This window comes from Euleptes europaea, chromosome 12 (genome assembly GCF_029931775.1).
Source record: "Euleptes europaea isolate rEulEur1 chromosome 12, rEulEur1.hap1, whole genome shotgun sequence".
Classification (NCBI taxonomy): Eukaryota; Metazoa; Chordata; class Lepidosauria; order Squamata; family Sphaerodactylidae; genus Euleptes; species Euleptes europaea.
The window spans coordinates 60,575,846-60,587,330 of NC_079323.1; the positions used below are offsets into that span (position 1 = coordinate 60,575,846).

Below are 11,485 nucleotides of genomic sequence, written 5' to 3' on the forward strand. Positions count from 1 at the left end.
AAATTCATTTGTGAGTATCTGAAATTTATTCTTAACCCTATGGGAGAGAATATTTAGGCAAAATATAGCTAGTGAGCTATTATCGTAGCAATGTTCTTTATAAGAAAAGATTAAGACTGTACAATTTAAGTTTATTATTTGTATGGGTATGGACATGTTTAAATGTTTCAAAACTGTAAACAAACTATGCACAGCAGAAGTTAACTTTTATACCCCCCTTAATACCATATATGCAGAAGATTGCGTTCTCTGGAATATGAATGCATTCTTTTTAATTTCTAGTTTCAAAGCAACTTTTTCAAAATAACATGTTCTTTACTGTGGTAAACATTATATGAATAAAGCCGTCTGTGTTTATCACATCTACGTACATTATAAATACAGCAGCAACATACAAATGAAATCCAGTGAATCACACATAGTCATTTAACCTGTAACCACTGCGGGAAGCAGATGTTAGTGACGAAGTATGGTTTGCCTTGAAAACTGTTGGTGGTTGATAGGAGGGAGCTGCCCTTGCAGTTCTTGAGTGTGGATGGTAGACTATGTTGCTCCTAGTACGCTGGCAGGAAGCACACAGGATAGCTCCACCAATTATATTCAAAGAAGCAGAGACAAAGCCAATGTAAAGGGCTTGCCCAATCTCATACTTCATCCCATTGGGCAGCATTGGGTTGTAGAAATCTGTCACCACGTCACTGGTTGACCAAGAAATAGGGATCAGGCAAATGAGCCCAGCCAGAATGAAAAGGATTCCACCCAAGATGGCAATTACATTTTTGGCAGAGGACCCTTTGGCACATCGGGTGCACTTCATGCCAATGGCTGAGACCACGCATGCATTGAGCGAAAGAACACAGGAGATCACCATCAGGGCACGAGCTGCTTGCAGGTCACGAGGCAAAGCAAGCGGAGAACGATGGAGCTGGCACTGGTAGATCCCAGTGCTGTGCCAAACACATTCCATCCAGAGACCCTTCATGTACGCCACCGCTGTGATGATGTTGGTTCCCACGTGTGCTGTCTTCCACCAGTGAGGCAAAATAGTTGCAGTCATTGTTCCAGCCAGACCGAGAAGACTTAGAAAGAAGCCCAGTAACTGAACAGCCATTCCAGCCATGTTAATGTTTGTCCTGGTTATTCTGTTTAATACGGTATCTTTGCAGTGGCTCCTTCTGGAAACACAGCTTCTCCTGGGAGATATATGGCAGCTTTGCTTTGACACCTTCTGGATGCCTAATAAAGAGGTAATTGCGGAACAAGAAGTTAAACATTATCTAAGTGTATTACTCCTGTGACCAGTAAGGTGCATTCCAGAAGCAGTTAGTGTGATTATTAGCATATTTAACCCTCTTTAATGCACCCGGTGAAAACGGTGGGAAAGTAATTGCTCCTTGTTGTTTTCAAGAGCTTTCTCTATTCCAAAATTAAGGATAATGTAAATAAATTATCACGCAGAAAAAAATATTTCAAAATCACCTTTTGTGTGTGTGTATTCTCGGTAGGCGTTATAAAATACTTCCTTTAAAAAAAACAAAAAAAGATTAGAATATTCACAAGTGTTAACTCACGAAACAGAAAAGATTTATGAAGTAGGTGCCTGAAAGCTACTTTGCATGATGAAAACATTTCCAAAAGGTCATGGCAGGATTATAAAAACAATGATGCTGTGTTTGTTCAAACTGAAAAGCAACCAGAGCTATTTAAACAAAAAAAAAATATATAGAAAAGAACAAGTCGTGGATTAAAGTTGCCTTTCTCACTTGCCAGTATTTCTTGAGGTGGTGTTATTTTAATAAAGGAACTTGAAGGGGGAATGATTTTCATTAGGCCCTGTGGAAACTCGGGTTATATCTTTAATCTAGATGACAGCATGTGAAACCAGATGTGTATCTTGCAACTTCTGAGGGGTGGGACCTTCACAGTTATAGAAAACATCCTCTAATAAATGCAAGCTGAAACCCCATGAAGGAAATAGAGGCCCTTCCACCTGTGTAAATCTTAGTTGCAGCGATCTCTACTAATGGTTACTTTGCCAAGTCCCTGGAATAGCTCTGTGCCTATGTGTGCCTGTGTGCATGGTCAAGGACTTTTAAAAGAAGTATTATTTGTTATCTGTGTTATCCAAGTTATGTAGTGCGTACAAGTTTTCTCACAGCATTATAGGAGATGTAGTTTCTTCTCCCCACACCAATATCATTTAATTACCAACCATCCATGGCCCTGGGTATAACTGATTCCACCTGCTCCAGGGACACAGCAACAAAGCTGTTCAGCAGCTGTTCAAGACAGGTAGACGAGGGAAGTGACGTTGCAGTTTGCCGATGGTACCTGCCTCCTCCTCTCATCTACAATGAACAACCTTACCTATGCAAGTTAATTAGGTGAGAATGGGTGTGGGAAAGGAGAGGTAAAGTCAAAGCAGGCTCTGAAGACAGTGTAAGCCTGAAAAAAAATCTGCCTGAGCAACAGTGGGAGCAGAGCCTTTGAAGAGGCCGAAGGGGAAGTTAAAATGGCTGTGAGGCAAACACGAAGCCCCGAGCAATTCCAAAATGGTGAAGATCTTGCTACAAAGTAGGATATTTTTGGACCCTCTTGGCAGAGCAACAAAAAACTCTGTTTTCTAAATTAGACTCTTTTATGGCGCCTATAACCCCCTAGTTCAGTGGTTACCAAACTGTGCTCCATGAAGCACTTGGTGCTCCGGGAAACATCTCCTAGTGCTCCGTGAAGAGTCTGGAAAGAAAAATGCTACTGCCATTCGGTTTAGTATATAGATGCTAGGTCAGGGGTGGGGAACCTCAGGCCTGGGGGCCGTATGCGGCCCCCGAGGACATTTTTTGTGGCCCTCGGGAGCTCCGGGAACCCTGCTGCGGGAACCCTGCCACGGAGCTCTGTGGGGGGAGTGCACGGATACTGGGGCCCAGTTGCTTGGTGCTCCGTGTGCCGCCGTGTGTGTGTGTGTGTCGGGGGAGGCTTTTCTCTCTTCCTCTTTTTCTGTCACTCTTTCTCCTTTCTCTCCCTCTCTTCCTCCCTCTTTTTCTGTCTCTTTCTTTGTCTCCCTCCGTCCTTTTTTTTCTTTCCCTCTGTCCTTTTCTTTCTTTCTCCCCCTCTCTCCATTTCTTTCTCCCTTTCTCTCTCTTTCTCCCTCCCTCCCTTTTCCTCTTTCTCTGTTTTCCTTCCTCCCTTCCTCCCTTGCCAATCGACTGTGGGCTGTTTTCTGTTTTCTGGGGCCTACCGCTGGCTGCCCTCCCACCTGGGAGGGGGGAGTGGGGGCGCCCTGCAGGCCTTCTCTGGGTGGCCTCCCCTGGGGTTGCCAACCTCCAGGTGGTGGCTGGAGACCTGGCAACCCTAGCCTCTCCCCCCCCACGAGAGATCTACACCTGGTATGGCCCCCGAAAGATGTTATAAATGTGCAAATGGCCCTTGGCAGGAAAAAGGTTCCCCACCCCTGTGCTAGGTGAAAATTAGTGCTCCATTGACTCAAAATGTTTGGGAACCGCCGTCCTAGCTTATTGAAATAAAGGGAAGTTTATCTATGCCAATAAAGGTTGGCGGGGCGGGGGGGAGAAGACGTTTCAACTACAGAAAACACAGCAATGGAGATGGCATTTACTCAACAAACAGAGACCCTGCAACAAAAAGAGGAATTATTAAAAGCAAAAATTCAAGACCTTGAGGACAGAGCATGCCGGGATAATCTGTGATTTCACATCTTTATTTATCTCTACCTGGCTAGCTAAAGTCCTGCAGCTGGAAGATGAAATCTTTCCAGTAATTGAGAAAGCCTATTGAATTGGTCCTTTACAACACAAGACATTCAAAATTTCCTCGAGCTATCATACCTTACTTCCTGCATCATATATCAAAGGAGAAAATTCTACATGTGGCATGGGAAAGGGGCTTTGTGCCTTTACAAGAAATCCAGATACAAGTCTTTCAGGATACATCAGCAGAGACTTAGGGAAGACTACAGCAGCTTAAACCAATCACAGAATCTTTGTGTAAACACAACATCAGATAGAAATGGGGCTTCTCATTTAAACTTATCACTGAGACATAAAAGCACCTTTCTTACAGCCGCTGATCAATCTCAGAGCACGAACCTATTAGAAATCCTCAACATTGATTCCCCCCTCTGAAATAGTGAAGAAGGAGCAACAACAAAGAGAATACTCAAACTTGGATGACAATAGATGGTCAAGACTCCCTTTGAAAAAAGCATGCGGCCCCATGCTTACTGGGGCCACCCATTGCAGCCACCTGAGTGGCGGCTCTGGTCTGAAATGGAGCTCTTTGGGGCGAGTGTTGTTGCTCTCGCTCTCACCACCTGCTCCCTCGTGCCTTGCAGCCTATTGCTGCTCCGAGGGTGGGCTGATTCAGGCAGGTGTCGGGGGTTAAACAGGCACTCCTGGCATTGCCCCACCCCCTTCGCCTATTGGAGGACATTGATTCATAGGGTCGCCATGAGTCGGAAGCAACTTGACAGCACTTAACACACACACACACACACACACACACACACAGATTAAAAGAATTGTCCAAAATAGGTACATTAAAAAGTTGACAATTACTACAAGATATCATGGGCAAAAGTAAACTTTATTAGTTCCAATATTTGCAACTATTGCATTTGCTCCAGACACCACCTGTACAACAAAATATTAATAGACCGTTGACAAAAATTGAGACACTGATACTGAATAGACAAACTTATTGTAAGGGTATTATTTCAACTTTATTCAAAACCTTGTAAGATAACTCTATTTGGCTTCCTCATATACTAAGAAATGGCAGAGATAAACCAAATATAATATCTCCGAGGACAACTGGACAGCTATTTGGAAGATGTTTCTTCTTAAATCAGCTTCTGGCATCATTAAAGCTTATAAAATTATGAGCCAGTGGTATCTCACACCTTCTCGTCTTCATCATATCATATCATACCATACCAGGGTACGCAGGTCTATGTTGGAAAGGCTGTGGCAACTCAGCTGATTTTCTGCACTACTAGTGGACATGGCCAAAAGTCAGATAATTTTGGGACAAGATCTTAAGAGAGACAGAATTACTCATGCAATATAAAATCCCTTATGAAATCTTAATTGACTTATTAGAAAATGTTGACACACAAAAACTATCTATCCTAAAAAAGGAACTGATTTTGATACAGCTACAGGCAGCAAAATTTCTGATTGCCTCATACTGGAAAAAGGGATGATCCAGGCCAGTTAGTTTGACCTCTGTCCCAGGGAAGATACTGGAGCAGATATTAAAGAGATCAGTCTGCAAGCATCTGAAAGACAACTTGGTGATCTGGGGAAGTCAGCATGGATTTGGCCCCAACAGGTCCGGCCAAACCAACCTCATTTCCTTCTTTGATCAAGTGACGAGATTACTGGATTGAGGGAATGCAGTTGATGTTGTTTACCCAGATTTCAGTAAGGCTTTTGACAAGGTTCCCCATGATGTTCTGATGGGTAAACTACTGTAAACTGGACCCTAGGATAGTTAGGTTGATAGAGAACTGGTTGGAGAACTGTACTCAAAGAGTAGTTGTTAGTGACATTTCATCTGAATGGAGGGAGGTGCCACAGGGTTCAGTTCTGGGCCCGGTACTTTTAAATATTTTTATAAATGATTTGGATGAGGGACTACTCATTAAATTTGCAGATGACACCAAATCCGGAGGAGCAGCGAACACACCAGAAGACAGAGGCAGAATTCAACGAGATCTGAACACACTGGAAAAGTGGGCGGACGTGAACAAGAAGCAATTCAACAGAGATAAGTGCCGAGTTCTACATAAAGGAAACAAAAATGAGGGATATGCATACTGGGTGGGGGATACATTTCTGGGTAGCAGTGTGTGTGAACAAGTTCTTGGGGTACAGGTAGACCGTAAGTTAAATATGAGCAGCCAGTGTGACAAAAATGCTAATGTGATCTTGAGGTGCGTCAGCAGAGGTATAACATCCAAATCACAAGATGTCATAATTCCACTGTCCACAGCACTGGTCAGGCCACACCTGGAGTATTGTGTGCAGTTCTGGAGGCCTCACTTCAAAAAGGATGTGGACACAATGGAGCGGGTGCAGAGGAGAGCGACGAGGATGACCAGGGGCCTGGAGACCAAGCCGTATGAGGAAAGGCTGAGGGAGCTGGGAATGTTTAGTCTGGAGAAGAGGAGGTTGAGGGGGGACACGATTGCTCTCTTTAAGTATTTGAAGGGCTGTCATCTAGAGGGGGCAGGGAGCTGTTCCTGTTGGCAGCAGAGGACAGGACTCACAATAATGGGTTTAAATTGTGTGCAGAAAGGTGCCAGCTGGATATTAGGAAACATTTTTTTACAGTAAGAATTGTTCGACAGTGGAATCAGCTAACTAGGGAGGTGGTGAGCTCCCCCTCACTGGCAGTCTTTAAGCAGAGGCTGGACAAACACTTAAGAGAGACAGACAAACACTTATTCTAAATGGTATGATTTCCATAAAAAAAAAAATTAATGTACAATAGACCAAGTATTGGAACATATCTCGACTGTACTAGTATGTTTAACCTACTGCTGTCTAATTTTTATTTTCTTGTTGTTATACGCTAAACTTAAAATAAAGAGTTATTTAAAAAGACAGGTGGACAGATCACTTGGTTCATAAGTGATCCCTGCTGTCTAACACAGTATGCTCACCTATTAAACATGTTTGCTGCAGGCATGGCTTCCCTAGTATTGTATAGTCTGACGTCAGCAGTTCTCCAGAAAGGTCTTTCGCAACACTGCTCCTAACTACAGAGATCTTTAAACTGGAGAATCCAGGGACTGAACCAGAGACCTTCTACTCAACAATATTTTCTGGTTTTTCAGTAGTATGCTAGTGTTTGCAAATTGCGCCAGTTCAGTTCAAAAACATTCAAGCAGTGTTCTGTGCATGAGGGTGACCTGACAGTTTTGTTAAACAATGTTTTGAAAGTGGCTGTATCCTTGAAAACTCTTTGCATACCTGGCCATGGTCCCTCTAAGCAAAATTTTAGGTCCACTCCATATGTTATAGTATACCCTGGTGTTGCTGCTGGAGGGCATTACTACACGTAGTTGGATGCTTATGTGAAATAGTGGCAACAGCACCTACAGGGTTGTGGATTGTTGCTTATTATGACCAAACCTGCTAATTTCTCTCTCACACGTAGGGATTTACGAGGTTAAAAGGGTTATAAAATAGAACAAAAATCCAGTGATACCTTAAAGACTAACAATATATATTCTAGCATGAGCTTTCATTAGACAGAGCTCACTTCCTCCGATGCAATAAAGACAAAATAATTTTCCTCATATTTATTAGGAAAGTTACGGAAGGGGAAGAGGGAAAGGGGAGAAGATGGAGGCCAAAAGAGGCCTGGTGTCATACATCAGATGGGATTGTGAAGGATACAATCGATTAATTGTTACACATAACAGATGAGAGATGTCAGGTTCTAGCCTCTCATGAGATGAAGATAAACAAAAGCATAATGAAGTGGGAGAAATAACTAATCGGGGAAGAAGCAGTCTGAGGCGTGAAAAAATGGACCAAAGGGTTATAGAACATGATAAGAACAGTCAATAATTCAAAAAAAGTAAGTTCTAGTGAGTTACTAGAAACAACCAATTCATATGAACAGCTAACCATGCAGAACAGTGCCATGTAGTTTACATTCTTAGTGGCAACCAAACTGGCAGAATTATGACAGATCTGGCTTAATTTTTTCCCCAGCAATCTGAACACAACTGGGAAAGTGGTAGAAGCAATTAAAGAATTAATAGGAAAAAATGGATAAGCTGGAAATAGATAAGCTAGTTATTGGGAAGAGTTGGGAATTGAGAGGAAGATACTAAGGAAGTTTCAAACAAAGAGCCTGATAACTGCCAGCAATTATATCATTTAAAAAATTCAGAAGAGATACGGATTGACTTGGTTTTCCAAATTAATAGTATTATTGCAGCTAAAAGGACATTGTCTAGATCTGACTTAATTTGAAGTGATTGTGACATGAAAATATGATGACTACTTAGCAACAATGGTATGCTCTATAAGATAACAAAAGTATATTTTATTTCAAAAACTCAAATACCTTATGTTATCTTGCCCTTAATCATCTAATAACTTCAAGACCCAGTTAGGACTTGAATCTAGGTTGTATCTTATTACACTGTATCAAGTACAATTATGCCACATGCTATGTTTCATATCTGTTATATTACATTTTAAAGTCATAATCCAATACAACTCATGGTATGTTACAGAAATGAGTAAAATGGAAATGTATACAATATTAAACATTAGTTATTAAGATACCTGTACTTGAACAGTGAAATTGGACAGCTGATGATATTGTTTTCTGTATAGCATACCTTATGTAATAATGAAACGATAACCTACACATATATGGTATGTTGATTTAGGTATTCCTATGGAATTTTAGAATGGCAAGTGAACATAATTCTATCACTTGAGTTTTGGTTTTACTATGTCTCTTAGAAGACACATTTACACACATCTTTATCTGCTCACGATGGCCGTAAACTACTTCACACTTACCCTTTTTTAGCTTCTGTTGAAATCAATGTGTAATTGAAGTGTGCCTTATACAGCTGGATTGTGCCCTTTATATTTATTCCAGGTTTTTTATTGGGATCCCATTGGGTCCCCTTTTCTGTCCCACTTTCATCTATGTGCTATGTAAGCCCCACATTGCCAGGCATTTTAAACAATATGGACTCAAAAATAAATAAAGGCACACACTCTTTACATACATAGGACAAGTATTATTAACTCAATTTGGCTGTTGGGGAAAGTAACCCTTGAGAAATTGTCTGACTTACCCAAATTTACATAGGAAATTTATGGATGACGCAGAGGGGCCTTTTTGCATTCTGCTCCAGTGTCCTGACTGCCAGATCATGCTTCCTGTCTTTCAGTTCCAGTTGCTTGGTGTTCTAGTTTCTTTTCTTGACAATGATTTGTGTACTTCGATCTACGTACGCTCTTGGTTATGATCTTTGTTAATTAACCAAACATCAAATCATATCTGTATGCACTGTGTGTGGTACACAGTCTGAGAATTCATCTTGGTCCTTTGTAAAAAGGTCTTTCAAGGTCAGGCTTTAGGCTTTGTTGCTAATTCCAAAGAGAATAGAACGTAAAAGCTAAATGCGATTTACCCCATTTGTCACAGGAAGCAGGCTCCATGTTTAATGGAGGTCATGATACTCAACAGCTTGGCAGCATCTATTTTTAGAAATCATTAAGGTGTTATTTTTAAATTCTAGCTATTGAGGTCTTTCTAATTCAGGAAACTTGTGTTAATTGGCCTCACTTGTTTGACGTCATGTTTTCCACAGTCCCTTCCTTATAGACCTTGCCAGCTGCTACTGGTGTTAAGGTTCACTTTAACTACTGAGGGACAGCTTTTCACCTTCTGCTTAATAGTGACAAAATAACTGTACATTAACACATGTATCTCAAAGAACATCAGTACATTGTAAAAGCATTTCCATCTGTACATTTACTCCCAGCCAGCTATATTTCTAACAGGGCTGGCAGAGTTTCTGCTACATAGTCACATTCAAAGTAAAAAGACAGCACAACACAGGAGCAAGTGCACAGGTGACCTGGAATTGGTACACAGAGAACTCTTTGACCATGGGTAATAAGGAAAACTATAATTTTAAATGACATGTAGAGTGTCAAAATCTGCGCAGCCATTTATCATTACAATAATGAGCTACATGAATAGTAAAACCCCCCACTATTGTTCACGCTCCATGGCAAAAGCATATAATGTCCATTATATCCATTAGCTGAGAGAGATTTTTGTTGATTTAACTATTCCAAACTAGCAAGAAACTATTCCAAGTATGTACATCTTCTCTCCTTAGATGAAAGTCAACTCAATACACAATGGGATAAGACAGGGGTGACAAATTTAAGGACCAAGGGCTGAATCTGCCCACTTGATAGCATTTATCCAGCCCGCAAGCCAGCCAAGGCAGCAGCCCCCCCACTCCTGATCTGGGCTGGTAAGCCTGCTATGGGCTTCGTGTGTAGGAGTGGGGAAACAAATCCAGTTCACCTGATTAGCCTCCGCCGCTCATGTGGAGGAGTGGGGAATCAAACCCGGTTCTCCAGATCTGACTCCACCGATCCGAACCACTGCTCTTAACCACTGCACCACGCTGGCTCTCTCAAGTGCTGAAACAGCCATGGGTGGGGGGCACAACCATTTAATTACTTGAAAAGGCACAGGGAGAGAATGAGAGTGACTTGCCCAGCAGCACTGAAGACCTGATCAGGATTGGGCCCTTACGGTATTTTAAAGTGGTCAGCATTAGGCTTTAAAATGGTGGCAGTGTCCCCATAACAGGGATCCTTCTTGCCTGGAAATTTCATATGTCATGATTAAATTTAATACCAAGTAAGAAGGCTGATTTGACTTTTAAGAACTTGGATCACTGTGCATCTGAATAGTAGTAGTAGTAGTAGTAGTAGTAGTAGTACTTTTCAAAATGATTTCAAGTATCTTTAGCCACTACTGCCAGTTGACTACCCAAAAAACCAGCCTTGTGAAAAACTACAAAACTGCACAAGCTATTCAATTTTATACAGTTTAGGGATTCCACACGCTAGAGTAAGGCCCAAACCACACATGATGTAGAATGTCTCTGACATGATCTCCCAACACTTTAAAAACTTTGAACAGAAAGCAGAAGTTCCAAGCTTCCCTGGTCTACATTTCTCCCCATCTGGAGGTGCAAGTTCATCTTCATCAGTCTGAGATTAGGGAAGATTTGTTTGTTTCATATGTACTTTCTAGTTGCAGGTTACTGAAAAACGAACTTACAGAGAAGAATAGGAGTGAACTTGCACAACTGTGGGAGCATGAATATGTCATATATGTTCTTTAGCAAGAATGCCTCTCCTCCTATGTTCCACCATGACAGCTCTGCTCATCTGTTCAGTGCCTTCCAAGGGTGCCACACTGCAAATGGGGAAGATCCATAGCTGTCTATACATGTGCTTTCTCTGTTGTGGCCCCCATCTTGTGGAATGGCCTGCCCGAGGAGGTCATGAGGGCTCCCACGTTCCCATCATTCTGTAAACTATGTAAAGAATATTTGTTCAGGAGAGTTTTTCTATAAAGGTAATTGGGGTACACTATAACAGCATACTTCAAGAAGGACTGTGGACCATACCATTGTATGTAGGACGTATTATCAGTTTGCTGTTGTTGCTTCACTGTTTTCTGAGGATGCAATGCCGTTTTTCTCCATCATAGCCTCATTCTGAATCATGTTTAATATGCTTTGCTTATTCAGATTTTGGTAATCCTAGTTCTACTCCACTGCTCATTGAATGACTTCTCGTGTTGATTGTATTGACCTACACTGTGCATACTAAATGACTCTTTGTATGGACTGTTATCTACTTCAGGTGGATTACACAATGTGAATAGC

The 11,485-nt window shown here is 41.6% G+C and overlaps 1 protein-coding gene across 1 annotated transcript; it reads right to left on the bottom strand.

Annotated features, from left to right (window-relative positions):
- Positions 1-342: 342 nt before the first annotated feature.
- On the bottom strand, positions 343-8,907 carry CLDN14 (claudin 14). The gene is made up of 2 exons (XM_056858751.1): positions 8,855-8,907; positions 343-1,236 (listed from the first exon to the last, which is right to left on the bottom strand). Exon 2 carries the CDS (start codon positions 1,118-1,120, stop codon positions 413-415), a length of 708 nt encoding a protein of 235 aa, XP_056714729.1. The 5' UTR covers positions 1,121-1,236; positions 8,855-8,907; the 3' UTR covers positions 343-412.
- Positions 8,908-11,485: the final 2,578 nt, after the last annotated feature.